Source organism: Colias croceus, chromosome 1 (assembly GCF_905220415.1).
Source record: "Colias croceus chromosome 1, ilColCroc2.1".
Taxonomy (NCBI): Eukaryota; Metazoa; Arthropoda; class Insecta; order Lepidoptera; family Pieridae; genus Colias; species Colias croceus.
This window is the reverse complement of record NC_059537.1, coordinates 1,368,126-1,384,281: the sequence shown is the minus strand read 5'-3', so window position 1 is coordinate 1,384,281 and position 16,156 is coordinate 1,368,126. Positions and strand designations below refer to the sequence as shown.

At 39.0% G+C, this 16,156-nt stretch overlaps 1 protein-coding gene across 4 annotated transcripts in view; it reads left to right on the top strand.

Annotated features, from left to right (window-relative positions):
• The window catches only part of LOC123695052 (kinesin-like protein Klp10A), a 54,595-nt gene that overhangs the window by 30,938 nt on the left and 7,501 nt on the right, over positions 1-16,156 (top strand). For all 4 annotated transcript variants that reach the window (XM_045640759.1, XM_045640751.1, XM_045640772.1 and 1 more), the window contains 10 exons: positions 6,766-6,944; positions 9,282-9,455; positions 9,847-10,026; positions 10,874-11,019; positions 11,339-11,450; positions 11,884-12,018; positions 12,291-12,446; positions 13,005-13,158; positions 15,220-15,332; positions 15,739-15,851. In XM_045640759.1, the coding sequence (XP_045496715.1) occupies positions 6,766-6,944; positions 9,282-9,455; positions 9,847-10,026; positions 10,874-11,019; positions 11,339-11,450; positions 11,884-12,018; positions 12,291-12,446; positions 13,005-13,158; positions 15,220-15,332; positions 15,739-15,851 (1,462 nt within the window). The remainder of the gene's footprint in view (positions 1-6,765; positions 6,945-9,281; positions 9,456-9,846; positions 10,027-10,873; positions 11,020-11,338; positions 11,451-11,883; positions 12,019-12,290; positions 12,447-13,004; positions 13,159-15,219; positions 15,333-15,738; positions 15,852-16,156) is intronic.

Genomic DNA, 16,156 nt, shown 5'->3' with positions numbered 1-16,156 from the left:
ATATTGAAGTATATTTAAATTAAATATTTCAATCAATAAATAAAATCAATGTAGGTTTTAGCGTACTATTTGGTAAAGCTTTCGATAAACTATCTATTTTTAAATTGTCTGATTCATCATTTAAATATATTCAAGAGGAATTAGTCTCGTATAAATTGTGCACTTCCTTAAATTTTGTGGCGATCGTTGGTCTCGCATCCTGCCGGGGTCACGGTCAAACGGTGTTAATATAATGCAATCTTGACATTGTATGTGTGAAGGCCGCGGGTTTTTGTTACGTGTGATAAGTCTTTGAATAGAAAGCTTTTATGGAGCTTTTTAATTGACTTTGATTTGTAAATCAAAGTGAGATTAAATGCAATGCGGTATACGTCAATGCTTGCTTTTATGTAAAAGGTTCTAAAATATCTGACCAGTCACATTATATCTAAATTTGGTTAAAGACCTCTAGGATTTGCAGTGTAATTTTGTTTATGTCTTCATGAGTAACTCTGTGACAAATAATCTTAATAATTATACTTGTTTCTAGCTCCATTCGTCTTATCATTCCACACGATCTAGTCGTATCCTCAGTTTTGGAGACCACATTTGTAGAGTTTATGACCACAGCTTCTAAAAATTTTACGAGCTTATGAACAACTATGAAACTTCTAGTATGGACGTGTGACTATAATTCCATTTAAGTTTCTATTGTTCATTGTTTATCCTAATATGTATCAATGTGCAATGTGCTACTGTTTTTTAGAATTGAGTCATGGAATAATTTTAAGAAGAAAAATATGTTTCTGACTAAAATTCGGCCTTCGCTTTGCAACGAGCTTTTGCACACCACTTATGTCCGCGTTTTTAAAGACCGCGCTGTTGCCCAAAAAGATTTAAAGATGGATAAATTTTAGCTTCTATTTGAAATCTATTTTAAATGGAGCAAAATTAATTTTTATTCTACCAAGTCTAAATTATTTCAAAGAGCTTTCTCTCTCATCTATTAATGGTATTACAAATACATAAAACACGCTACGAGTTGAGAGCCTCTACCTTTTTCGAAGCCTATTAGAAAATTCAATAAAAGCCTTTTGACAGCTTACAAAGTTATAAAATCCAAATAAAATGAACAAATTATTTCGTTGTTAAATATATAAGTATATATTGTGTATATGATTTAACAATTTATTTCTCCTTTGTATTTATAAATTAATCCTTTAATTGAATAATTAAAATTGATTTTATTATTGCGAGCGAATGTTTCTACAAAAATATGATGAGCTTACAACGCGAGGGCAACGCCCGTCTAGGCTTGAGCTTTCTTGAATTATTGTATCCATACCTACTTTGGAGGTGGTAGGTGCTTTACGACGCGGACGGTTCCTTATAGATATAGATATCCTGTATGGTATAAAGAAAGATAATATTATCAATAATTTATGCATGGTATCGGTCGGAAGGAATGATGGGCACAAGTTATATGAACATGTCAGTATTAAAGATAAAAAGCTATAGCTAATGAAGGGAAGATCAAAAAAGTATCTTAGGTATCTATTAAAAACGTTTTACCAACTGCGTGTCATATAGGTAAGTATGATTCATTTTCACAATAGACAACATTATATCGACTTTATACATCTTTAATAATTCACATAAAGTTCGTGAGGTTAAAGCGAGGTACGTTGCCCTCTTTCAGCGTAATGAAGTCTTTGGGAATTCATTGTTCATTCTTTATGCTATAGATTTGCTTTTTTAATTTAATTTTTAAGGTCTAGCAAAAGTTGTCTTTGAGTTTTAATAAAACATCTGTAGACTTGAGATTTATTTAATTAACATAGATGATGGTTAATTAATTATTAAAATTTGTAGCCAAGCAGAATAAATGAAGTCAAAATAAAATTTTATTCACATTATGAAGTTGACACACATCACAGAAGTTACACGTGTGTTCAGCTATTACCTAAGTGCTAAATGCATATCACGTCAACGCGACTGCACTAGCGGCTCCGTTATCAATGACCTTTCTGCAACTCCCGCCGTATCAACCCCAACAGTCCCTAGGGTGGTGGCGAGCACGCATGTTCTTATTAAAATACCATTATGGCGTGAATACCAGAGGGTGGTCAGCGCCTGTGAGCCTATAAGTGTAGGCTGCCGGGGCGCTCTCGGGCAGTGCGCGGACGGCCGCGTGCCATACCACCGCCTGGTACCGATGCCTCCATGAACACCTGAATACCTAGTGCGGCGAACCTGACCTTAGATTAAATATACCGCTATTTGTAAAAATATGCCAGCGTTGTACCAAAAATGCCCCACTCAGCGTCGGGCAAATGTAGGACGTAAGTTACAGTGATACAATTGGGTGTAAAGTGCATTCTATTCAGTGGTGGTGGTCTTTTGTGGATTTTGATTAATGTGTTATTGCAATTTAAGTGAGCACTGATCGGATTCGGCGATAGTGGTCTCTATGTGATTGTAATAGAAATGATTTTTGTGTGCCAAAATGGAACGGATTTATTGGTGAATACTTTATGTAGTTTTGATCGAATGAATCTTGAGCCATAATGTAACAAATATTTTTGTGCTACGTAATAAATACAAAATTATTTAGGAGCATAATGGTGTTCATATACTCGTGTTTTCTTTTTAAATGGGCTAAGGTTTCTTTTAATATATATATTTCACTATAATATTCATGATATTCATGACTGAATATGATGACTTGCTGTATAATTTGTCAGTTCATTAAGTAGTTATTACTGGGTAATGAGCGGCGCCGCGTTTACTTCGCTCGCTTTGAATGATTAATTGTTGGTTCCGGCAAAATGAGTTGTAAATATGGACAATATGAAGTCAGTATTAAAATGGGAAAAGCTTTTTCAATTTGGCAATCGTTATGAAAAGCTCAGATTCTTTTTCTCAGGTTTTATGAATTAACAGGATACATACATGGATTAGAACCTAACACGTCTAGTTTTGGGTGCATTAGGAAAAATAAAAGACTGGTTTTCTAGAGGTATGAATTGCTCAGTCGAATTTCGTCAATCCAAATATTGTGATGCATATCACTTTAGCGCCGTTTTAGTCCCGAAATGACATCAAGCCACCCACGTGGTACAGCAAAACACTGGTGCTTATTTATCGCGTTGTAAAGATGCGAGTACGACGCTCCTCCGTGATTCAGGCTGTCGCCGGGTGCGTGGGCGCATGCTAACGACCCGCGAATTCACACGGTTATCTTATTGTTTATGCTACTGGACCTGGGTGTTTATTAGAGTAAGGAGATGTCCTAGAATAAACATATTGAAGACTTAGATGTTTATCCGTTTAGTGGTGGATGACCGCAGGATAAGAAATATTGCTGGAAAGGTTTTCCGAAAGTGTTCGTAATAATTGTTATGTGTATAATATTACGACACCAAAGCGCTTTATAGACGATAATATTTGTATTTAAAATAGTTATAGATTGAGATTAAGGTAAATTATTAAATATCGAAAATAAATTATGTAATTATGAAAGGGATTGATACTGAGACGAATTAGGCTCAGTCAGCAAATGCGGAAAATTTATTATAATATTAGAAAAAGCATAAATAAACAAGATTGGGCACGCTACGTTTAGAGATGTTAATCGCTCGGTCGCATGAAGGAGTCACGTAGATGGGTCGAGTGAAATCTATTGAAAATATCGGACATTTACTGTTTGGATTCGATTACATGGACATTACGCGGCTTGGAAATGTTTTTTCGGTAGCGATGGGAGAGCTTTGCTTCGTTGTCAACTCGATTAGAAATGCCCAAGTGAATGGATATTGGATACTATGGCTTCAAGAAGCATCAAAGTGATTAAGAAATGTTATTTGGATTTCTTAATGTGCCTCTTCGTATACATCAACATTAATTTGATAGCACAGTTTATTCATTGCTATTGATCCATGGTCCATCATCATGATTGTAGAATAGAGTTAAAATGGTTAAACACAGATTCTCAATAAAGTTTTGGTTTTGGTGACACATCCCAAATGTATATTATATTTTGTTTTTACCCGCTCGTGTAGCATATAGTTACTTGCATTCCTTAATTAAAAAAAAAAAATATCCTGAAAAATTCTAAGAAGCCAAATTATCGACTTCAATAAATCCGTTTGCGTAGGCTCATGCTACAATTTATCAAGTGTTGCTTGTAGCACGGCCATGTTCACGGAGTGCGATATCTAAGTTTACGCTACATGCCCTCTCTAATGCATCAGACAGTCGAGTAAATAGGTTGCCTCGCAACTCGCTACGTAGCACGTAGGTACATTGATGGCTGAGCTTGTGATCCTTTGAAAATATTGCTTTGATGTAGTTTCACGCTAACGTCGCGTTATGCAAATTTGAACTTTATTTATTGACTTGGATAGGGAACGTTTTTAAAGTTGGAAGTTTTCGTATGCGATTTAAAAGGGTGAATTCAAGTAAATATAAGTAGTGCTCTGTCGTATGTTTTGATAACTTTTTAGATTTCAAATCTAGCTTATTTTACACTAGCTATCCACCCGCGGCATCGCCCGCGCAGTCAAATAAAAACCCGCATAGTTCCCGTTCCCGTGGGATTTCCGGGATAAAACCTATGTCCTATCTCGGGTATCAAAATATCTCTATACCAAATTTCATGCAAATTGGTTCAGTAGTTAAGGCGTGATTGAGTAACAGACAGACAGACAGAGTTACTTTCGCATTTATAATATTAGTATGGATTTAAAATTCACAATTTCCGCAAAGTAATTGTCTTTACCTTAGAATTTCGACGGCAAACGTATGATGAACTTGTAACACTTTACTATCTAAGATGCTCGCGTTATTTTAAAATTTGCATTTTGATATCATTGCAAGCAAATATGCCACATATTTGCTTAATTCGTGCATTCAAGGTTGTTGCGAAGGCACTGTGAAAATTTGTTTTTATATAATTACTTTTGGAATTTATAATCTTGCTTGATTCTTCTTTAAATAAAGGAAATATTAAATATGTAGATTTAAAATAAAAAGTATGTTCGTGGATAATAATAAAGATCAATACAAAAAATTGCAATCACCTTAAAAATATTGTTATTTTGCCAACTTGATAAGTTTTGGTGTAATTATAATATTTATAATTTTTGAGATTATTCAGTAATATTTTCACAGTGGAGACGAATCATCACACTAAAAAATACATCAGGCTTTATAAGCTACAGAGCGTGCCAAAACATAAAACAGGCGCATTACGATGAGAATAGCTCAATCGATTTCCTGTAAATAAAAAGCTGACATTTAATATTTCGTCATATCCGATACGAAACTACGATTATTATCAATTAATGAATGGGTGCAAACTTATAAATTAATGTCAACAAAAACTGGTTATGCGCGTTGCCTGTACAAGAATGATAGATATAGCTAACCAGTTCAATGGAACCCGTTACTACGATACATGGATCAGACTAGACCGAGGCAACCCATCATAATATCGATCCACGTTTTGACGTCATCGCTACATTTTTCATTGCCCCACAAAAGCCGGGCTCGTGTCACGCCGGGCGGCAATTATTATCCAATTTCAGTCATTTGTCCATCTATTAAACAATTGCTACAAATTGATCCGTTCGGTTTGTTTTTAGATTAGTCGCTGTTTTTCTTCAGTGGCGTGTCGTTTTTGTGCTATGTCTATCGTACCAACATAACAAAAAATCACTCATATTGTCGACGATTAGGTATTTGCTCCAGTTGCCTCTGATACAGAGTGATAATAAAAAAGTTTGTTTGTGAAGACAAAATTAGCAAGAATTCTTAATCACTATGGCAATGTTATTTATTTATGGTAATTTCTTGACATGTAAGGCCCTTTTAGATATGAACGGCATATTTTTAGGTAATACATCTGACATGTAATATTGCCTTGCCACGACCGTGCCTGTGCGTCATGGTTCATTGCCTTGACGGATAGTATTCCTAATATGGCGGCTCAGGCGCAGGATTGCCTTGCGCCAACGCATTAACTGCCACTACGAATCAGTCTGCTACCAGAACACATGCTCAATTGATACATTGCTCTGAGATTAGAAATTAATTTCGAATAGAACAGCCAAAGATGGTATAAACCAGAATTAAGAGACTGAAAAGTTTTGCCAAATGTGTTGTTCGTGGTTGTATTGCCGCCGTCGTGTCGCTGACTCGGCCGAGGCCAGCGCTCCTCTAGAAGCCTTTGAGAAGAAGGCCAAGCCTTCTGAAGAGCCACAGGATGAAGAAAAGCCGAAGTCACGTAAGACTTTGTCGGCTGATTATGCACTCATTATAGTTAGAGCTTCTCGCACACTTTACGTTGCATTGTTTTAACTACTATAATGATGTTAAGTAATCGACCTACTTCTAGCCTGCGCTGTCGTCCGTAAATAAGTTTTTGCATTTTTTTTTTGTTTAGTTTTGAGTTCAAGATTAGTTGGGCCGTTAATGACCACAGCTAATTAGCGTTTTAAAACATTATGGCACTTTTACAGTTAATATACGAAATGCGTAATAAGAATGTTATAAATTTCATGGTTATTAATTTGTATTAGTATCTTATTACATGTAATATTGGGAACTTTATTTACATTGTTCAACATGTTTGTACTATGTTTGTTTACATAATATAATTAAGAACTATCATGATGTATTACAAGCTTTACGGAATCACATCAATCAATCTTAAATTTCGTAAAGCTCTTCTAAACAAACCAAAGGTAACACTATTACAACATGCAGAACTAATCCACCTTCCAGCGCCGACCAGAGTCACCCGCAACAATCAGATGCGGGTGTCGAACGTGGGCGGCGCGTACACGAACGGGCACGGCGGCGACACGACGGGGCGGCGCGGGGCGGAGAACGTGCCGCCGCCGCAGCCGACGCAGCCGACGCTGCAGCCGCAGCCGCAGCAGACCAACAGGGTCACGCAGCAGGTGAGGATTGACTTCTATTACATTAAAATCGACGGGTTATAGCCTAGGAGCTTTCTAGGTGATTCCGAACGTCAAAAAACGTTAGCCAAATCGACGTAAAGTAATTTCGTGTATTTACTGAGTTAGATATAAAGTATCCCTAATAAAAGAGGAGTAAAATAGAAATTAAAGACTTTTTAACGGATTTTAAACGCGATTTATTCATTCTATTATTTTCCCGACGTTTCGAACACTTTACAGCGAGCGTGGTCACGGGGAGACTGAGATGTTGTACGTCTTGATGGTCATTCAAAAATTGTTATTTGTGAACTACCTCCACCTATTCCTCCGTAGTTGGTATCTGGAGTATTTTTCCGGATGTTGGCAGTATTGGCTGATCGTGTCTTCTAGTCTTTTGGTACGTTTGACATGGGATTTTAAATTCTTAATAACAGGATCCCAGGTGTTAGAAAGTTTCAAACCATCTTCTCTATTGAAATTTGGATGTTTTTTAATTTCAATAGCCTCGCGCACAAGTCTTGGAAAAAATTTATTTTCTCTGGCAAGGATTTGTGGTTGGTCAAATCTTATGAAGTGGTTGTTGTCCAGTGTGTGTTCACATACCGCAGACTTCTTGTGACGCCGATGCTTGATATCCGCAATGTGCTCCTTCAGTCGGTTAGCAATGCTTCTTTTTGTTTGGCCGATGTATGAGAGACCACAGTCACAGTCTAACTTGTACACGCCTGCATCTTGTAGAGGAATATTACTTTTAATTGGTCTCAAGAATTGGTTTATCTTCTTATGCGGCTTATATATAGTTTTAATTGAAGCTCGTCTTAGGATTCTTCCAATTCTGTCAGTAACTCCCTTCACATATGGTAGGTAGGCCGGTTGTCTTTCAACTGTGTGTGGCTTCGTTCGACTCCTGTGATGCTGTGGAGGCGCCTGCAGCTTGTTGTTACGTAGTACTCGCTTGACATGCTGCAGTTCCCCGCTGAGGTGGGCAGCATCACAGAGGTGGCGGGCTCTCTGAAACAAAGATTTACCGACAGAAGCTAGTTGGCAAGGGTGGTGGTGAGATTCAGGAGTAAAATAGTTTAAATGTCTATCATGGAAATATGTTTTGTCAATATCTTACGGTCTATAGAACAATGTTAATCTTTCTAAACACTTGCTTTTTTTCCCTAGTCAAACTGAACTCCAACATTAACCTTTTTATAGAGATTCAGACACTTCCAATCCTTTAATACCTACCTATACCATCCGTTGTCCATTCCTTTCCTTTCCAGCCTACATCTGGCGGTCGATCTCGATCTGGTAGTACACCGAGCGCCGCCTCCGTAGTGCACAATAATCCATATTCGAATACTTCACGAAGGATGCAACACATAAAAGAGGCAAAGAGAGATATTAAAGAGGTTGCTAATAAGTAATAATAGTCGATGTAGTAGTGGTCCTTCGAGTCGGATAATTTAATAAATTTGAATTAACTAACTACTAAGATTGAAATTGGGTACTTTGTTAACAAATCATTTATAATATAATGTATTTTAGTTTTAGTGATAGAGGTACAAAACCATACACCTTAATTATATTTAGATATTTATATTTTTTGGTTTTTATGGCATTCAAATGCTTTATAAATATAAATTTATAAAGAATAGAAAAAATTCGATCACGAGGCGGGACTCGAACCCGCATCCTTCGCGCCATTCCGGGGCGGATGCCTAACCAACTCAGCCACTCGTGACCCGCCTGAGCAATCGAATTTATTCTATCCTTTCAGTTTTATGTGTCTTAAGGGACACACCGCGCGCCATCTATTGAGATGATTTAACAACCATCTCAACCAATATGAAGCACTTTTCAGTGAATACAATATTGCAACGATGGAACACGACCTTTTCTTGAATTTATATTTTTTGGTTTTTATGGCATTCAAATGCTTTATAAATATAAATTTATAAAGAATAGAAAGCGCCGGAATGGCGCGAAGGATGCGGGTTCGAGTCCCGCCTCGTGATCGAATTTTTTCTATTCTTTATAAATTTATATATATTTAGATAATCAAATGTTTTTAGTTAAGTTATTTTATCATTTAAGCAATTCAAATTTTTCATAGTCAATAATATATTGTGTAAAATAATATTGTAGTATGTTCAATGTTTCATTAAACGAGAATATATATAAACGTATTCCGCATCATTATTTATAACTATAATAATTTATAGCCAGTTTTAACCCTTCTGTAATGTCCTTTTTTGACACTTTAAATTACAAATATCTCATTGAAATAAACGTCAAAAACTGTTAAAGCAAGTCGTGTGACCGGCCCAATCTTGTTACCATTCGCAGTTCAACCCGCCAGTGTCATCAGCGCGGCCGGCGGCCGTAGCGAGCACGGTGTCGGTGCCGCACGCGGTCGCGTCGGGCGCGGTGCGGCGCTCCAACGTGGTGAAGGAGGTGGAGCGGCTCAAGGAGAACCGCGAGAAGCGGCGCCAGCGACAAGCGGAGCTCAAGGAGGAGAAGGTACCGTGTGCTGTGGGGATAAGGTCGATTTTGTGTTCTGTAGAAGAAGTTGTGTTGGAAAACTTTGTTTTGGAAAAGTGATTTGAAGCACTGCTAGTGGATTACCGGAAAGTAACGGCAGGGGAGATCTTATTATGCGAAACCATCCTTTTTAAACAACAATAAGCAAACTTATTTCGAACCAATCAGAATGATTTTGCAATTAATTAGAGAATTTATGTTATTACCTTTGTATTGGAATGTATTAAAGTAGTGTTAATTAGCATAATCTCATTTTTATCATAATTTATAACGTATTCTTAAAATTTAGACTTACAATTGTATGTACATCGCTATGTATAAGACGATCATCGTAATTACTTTCACTCAAAATTCTTTTTTCCCATACAAGGAGGCACTAATGAACATGGACCCGGGCAACCCGAACTGGGAGTTCCTGGCGATGATACGCGAGTACCAGAGCAGCATCGAGTTCCGGCCGCTGGTCGGCAACGAGCCGGTGGAGGACCACCAGATCACCGTCTGCGTGAGGAAGCGGCCGCTCAACAAGAAGGAGATCTCCAAGAAGGAGGTGCGTATACGGTGTTAACTAATTAAATTTATAGATTCGTTGAAAAGAAGCTAGAAGCAGCGATAATAGTGCTAAATATGCTATAATCTTTATAAATTATTTTTGCCTCTTGATGCTTTAAATAATAGTGTTGAAATTTGTTGATTTGAAGAAACTTTGTCGAGAAGTTGTAAATCCGATACGGATAAGACATAAGTGAATTTTATATTGAAGACAAATGATTCAATTTCTTTGAATTTTTTAGTTTCTCTAAGCCTTAAGTTTTGGTCCTTCAAGCCGGATTTGCTATGAATTAAACTTACTTATAGTCGAGCCAATTTAATAGGCAACATTTGACGTCTATCAATTTTATCTTCGAAGAGATGTAACTTGTATAAAAACATCGATTAAAGTGAATTAATCGATACGGATTTGAAACATTTGTCAATCGAATTTATTAATTTATGATGATTTTTATTCACAAGTAATCAATGCATTCGATTCTAGATGTCAGATTTCGATTTTTAGAGTAACATCTCTGGTATTTAAAAAGAAAAAAGGTTTATTGACACAAAATTGTAGCGACGTCAGTTCTTCAATTCAGAAATTGTTTATTATGTTTAGAATGGTTTATCAGTAAAATGAAATCTTAAAATTACTTGTATTGGTTATTATTATTATAAATATGTAATCATAATTTAAAAAAGTTAAGCAAATGTGCAGTTCTAACAAAACGAAATATCATGTTATTCTATGTCGTCGTTACTAGGTTACGATGTTGAATTTTGTTGAACTGTCAAATGTTGCCTATTAAAATGGCTCTACTATAAGTTAATTCACGTTAAATGAATTGAATTGAAACCTGCAGGTGGACGTGATCAGTGTGCCGACGAAAGATCAAATGATAGTCCACGAGCCGAAGAACAAGGTGGACCTCACAAAGTATCTAGAGAATCAGAAATTCCGCTTCGACTACGCTTTCGACGACTCTTGCACTAACGAGGTTGTTTACAAGTAAGCTGTTCAAACATTTTATGTATTGAGATATTTTAGAATTAAAAGTAGCTCCTTTGTTTCACAACATAAATAACCGTGTCGGTCAATAATGTCGAATGCACCTCTATGCTAAATCAAAGTATTCTTTAGCAAGTAATAGCATATAAAAACATTTTATGGTGAAAGAGGTGTACATAGTAAATTTTCGTATAAGATGTCAACTATTTGCACAGAAAGCTAAAGGATATCAATAGAGTATGATAAAGGATAAACTGATAAAAATATTGTCTATAAGAAACTGATAAAAAAATTAAAACTGTAATTAACTTATTTACAGATATACAGCAAAGCCGTTAGTGCAGACGATATTCGAGGGCGGCATGGCCACGTGCTTTGCATACGGACAAACTGGATCAGGCAAGACGCATACTATGGGGGGAGATTTTCAGGTGTGTAGTTCTTCGTCTGTGTAACTGTGTTTTTTTTATGTAAAATTTGTGACGTGTGTAAGGATAAAATATAAAAAATGCATTTTTTTAGTTAATTAATTTGTTGAGCAATGGTCGTAAAATTTGTAATATAAATGATCGAACATCAAACGACTAAGTCACATCTTTATCTTTTAAAATGCTACATTGAATTCGTAATGATAATCATGCATAATCGCAATTTTATTGCGAATAGAAAGTTCAAAATATAAATTCAAACTGTTTATTCATTCAACAAAACCCCTTTAGAAGCGCTTTTGTTTCGTAAAAATACGTAATTTAATAAGTACCTACCTCTGAAAAGTTATTAAATACAACTGTCTTCAAATCTAAAAAAAAATTGAAGAACAAATGTGTAAAAATAACACAAATTAAAACTGTATTGTGCAATCAGGGTAAGATGCAAGACTGCAAGAAGGGCATATACGCGATGGCGGCGCGCGACGTGTTCGCGTACCACAAGTCGCCCAAGTACAAGCCGCTCAACCTCATCGTGTCCGCTTCCTTCTTCGAAATATACTCCGGGAAGGTATGACTATTGATTATAATGCAAAATTGTTGATGTGAGGGAACTACAATAATATACAGAATGCTGTTATTTTAGGTTTTAATTATGGATTCGAATTTCAATTTATATAAGTAGTATGCATCATTCTACAAATCATACTACTTACAATACGTACAAATCGGTAAAATCAGAAACTTGTAATCTTCGTATTCGCATCGAAGGACCATTAATATTTGGTCCTTCGAGCCGTTTTTAACTACCCATCTCTAATTCCATCCTATATAATGCCACAGGTATTCGATCTCCTAGCGGACAAGGCGAAGTTACGTGTGCTGGAGGACGGCAAGCAGCAGGTGCAGATAGTGGGGCTCACTGAGAAGGTGGTGGACAATGTTGAGGAGGTGCTCAAGCTCATACAGCACGGAAACGCGGCTAGGACGTCGGGACAGGTGAGATGTGGACATTTTTGTGTTTTAGCGAGTTAATAAAATAAAAAAAAAAATATATAAAGCTGAAGAGTTTGTTTGAACACGCTAATCTCGAGAATTTGAAAAATTCTTTCGGTGTTAGATAGCCCATTTATGGCCCAAGGCTATGTGTCATCACGCTAAGACCAACAGGAGTGGAGCTCTGCGGGTAAAATCGCAGCGCACAGCTGGTTATTATATATATTTTGAGACTGTCGGTAAATCAAAGACATTAAATTGCAAGTTTTTAGGACTATAGACCAAGATATCATTGCACTAAACTGCAGTGAAATGCGAAACAAGTTACGCGTGTGTCTAGAATGTGTGTGGCAAACGTTGCATCTAGCATAACAAAGTCTCAATCGCACGGCTGCGGGTGCCCGCAGTGGCCCATGCACTTTTTTTTCGCCGAAGCGTATCTACATAAACCTAACAGCGCGCTGTTTATCCCCCTTAATGGATAACTGTCAAGTTGCTGGTTATATTCACTATGTATGTATCAAATGCCCAAACTTAACATAATAATTGATTGCATTCCAGACATCAGCGAACTCGAACTCGTCGCGGTCGCACGCCGTGTTCCAGATAGTGGTCCGGTCGCCCGGCATGCACCGCGTGCACGGCAAGTTCTCGCTCATCGACCTCGCGGGCAACGAGCGCGGCGCCGACACGTCCTCCGCCAACCGGCAGACGCGTGAGTGCATGCTGTGCATACATACAGACATACATACATCGACCTCGCGGGCAACGAGCGCGGCGCCGACACGTCCTCCGCCAACCGGCAGACGCGTGAGTGCATACATACAGACATACATACATCGACCTCGCGGGCAACGAGCGCGGCGCCGACACGTCCTCCGCCAACCGGCAGACGCGTGAGTGCATACATACAGACATACATACATCGACCTCGCGGGCAACGAGCGCGGCGCCGACACGTCCTCCGCCAACCGGCAGACGCGTGAGTGCATACATACAGACATACATACATCGACCTCGCGGGCAACGAGCGCGGCGCCGACACGTCCTCCGCCAACCGGCAGACGCGTGAGTGCATACATACAGACATACATACATCGACCTCGCGGGCAACGAGCGCGGCGCCGACACGTCCTCCGCCAACCGGCAGACGCGTGAGTGCATACATACAGACATACATACATCGACCTCGCGGGCAACGAGCGCGGCGCCGACACGTCCTCCGCCAACCGGCAGACGCGTGAGTGCATACATACAGACATACATACATCGACCTCGCGGGCAACGAGCGCGGCGCCGACACGTCCTCCGCCAACCGGCAGACGCGTGAGTGCATGCTGTGCATACATACAGACATACATACATCGACCTCGCGGGCAACGAGCGCGGCGCCGACACGTCCTCCGCCAACCGGCAGACGCGTGAGTGCATGCTGTGCATACATACAGACATACATACATCGACCTCGCGGGCAACGAGCGCGGCGCCGACACGTCCTCCGCCAACCGGCAGACGCGTGAGTGCATACATACAGACATACATACATCGACCTCGCGGGCAACGAGCGCGGCGCCGACACGTCCTCCGCCAACCGGCAGACGCGTGAGTGCATACATACAGACATACATACATCGACCTCGCGGGCAACGAGCGCGGCGCCGACACGTCCTCCGCCAACCGGCAGACGCGTGAGTGCATACATACAGACATACATACATCGACCTCGCGGGCAACGAGCGCGGCGCCGACACGTCCTCCGCCAACCGGCAGACGCGTGAGTGCATACATACAGACATACATACATCGACCTCGCGGGCAACGAGCGCGGCGCCGACACGTCCTCCGCCAACCGGCAGACGCGTGAGTGCATGCTGTGCATACATACAGACATACATACATCGACCTCGCGGGCAACGAGCGCGGCGCCGACACGTCCTCCGCCAACCGGCAGACGCGTGAGTGCATGCTGTGCATACATACAGACATACATACATCGACCTCGCGGGCAACGAGCGCGGCGCCGACACGTCCTCCGCCAACCGGCAGACGCGTGAGTGCATACATACAGACATACATACATCGACCTCGCGGGCAACGAGCGCGGCGCCGACACGTCCTCCGCCAACCGGCAGACGCGTGAGTGCATGCTGTGCATACATACAGACATACATATTATGTACATAAACAATACAGATACACATTAAACAAACTTAAGAGATGTCAAGGGTGAGAGAGACTGACAGAGGAACACGCGCACGCCGCACGGCTTACAGCTATAGCAAAAAGTGTCGTTAAAACTTTTAATCTTATTTTTTTCCGTCTAAGCCACTTTCGCAACGCGCGACAAGGAACTTCGTTCCAAAACACTACCCAACATGTATCCTACACTTTACACCGTACACTAACACTCCATATTACAACCACTAACCTACATACTGCATAATATTATGTTATAACCTAATCCTACACCCGTACTTACACTCTATCCCCCCCCCCCCCCCACACACACACACCTAAACTCTGCACATTACGCTTCACGTGCATTCCACAAGCATGTGTTCAATACATAATGCGTACAAAATATTATATAAAGTATAAACTATTCAAATGATTACTCAATAAGTGCTGATGGCACAGCGTTATAACGAAAAATAAAAGAAGACACTTTTTTGCATTCCCACTTTTCAATGACATTGAATTGATTTCATTCTACACTTATTAACACTTGAACGTTATCTTTACATGATAAACATTATTTTTTATTATGTTCCGTCAGGTATGGAGAGCGCGGAGATCAACAAATCGCTGCTGGCCCTCAAGGAGTGCATCCGTGCGCTCGGCATGAAAGGCAACAACCATCTGCCCTTCCGTGTTTCTAAACTCACACAGGTATGTACACTACCTTCATTTTTATTATGATTTTTTTGCTATTATAATAATACATATTTCAATTTACATACCATGTAAAGCGAATATTTTAAACTTGTTGGAACCGGTGATTTTAGTGTTTAAAATGTATTATAATTATTTTTGCTCAGAATAGTGATAGAACTTTTATAAGTCTAGTAGCATCAAAAGTGAACACAAAGCTCGATTTAAGGTTTTGTAATAATAACACTTTACTTGGTCCTTCGAGCTGAATTTAATTAACCATAATAATTTATTCTGAATCAAGGTAATAACAATAATTTTCTTGGTCCTTCGAGTTGGATTTGACTTGTCATTAACTGCAACAATGTGTTTTTCTCATATTTAAATCTGTTTTTTTTAATATATTTTACGCTTTAAATTGCAGGTGCTGCGCGACAGTTTCATCGGCGACAAGTCGCGCACGTGCATGATCGCCATGATCTCGCCCGCCATGTCCTCGTGCGAGCACTCGCTCAACACGCTGCGGTATGCTGACAGGTGAGTTATTATATGTTATTTATTTATTTTATTTATGGATGTGATTATTATATAGATTGAGTATAAAACTTTCACTGTTTTTGAAAAAAAAAAAAAAAAATTTTATTTAGTTTATAGATTTCAAATTTTTATGAAATTATAAAAGTGCAAAATGAGCGATTTAAATCATAATGTAATTAAATTTTATAATTTTTTTATCGTAAATGTACAACGATGCATTAGATGACATCAAAAAGTGAATTTGATATTTATTTTCATAGCATTCAAATGCAAAAGATTGGAAAAAGTTGCCAAGGCGAAAGACG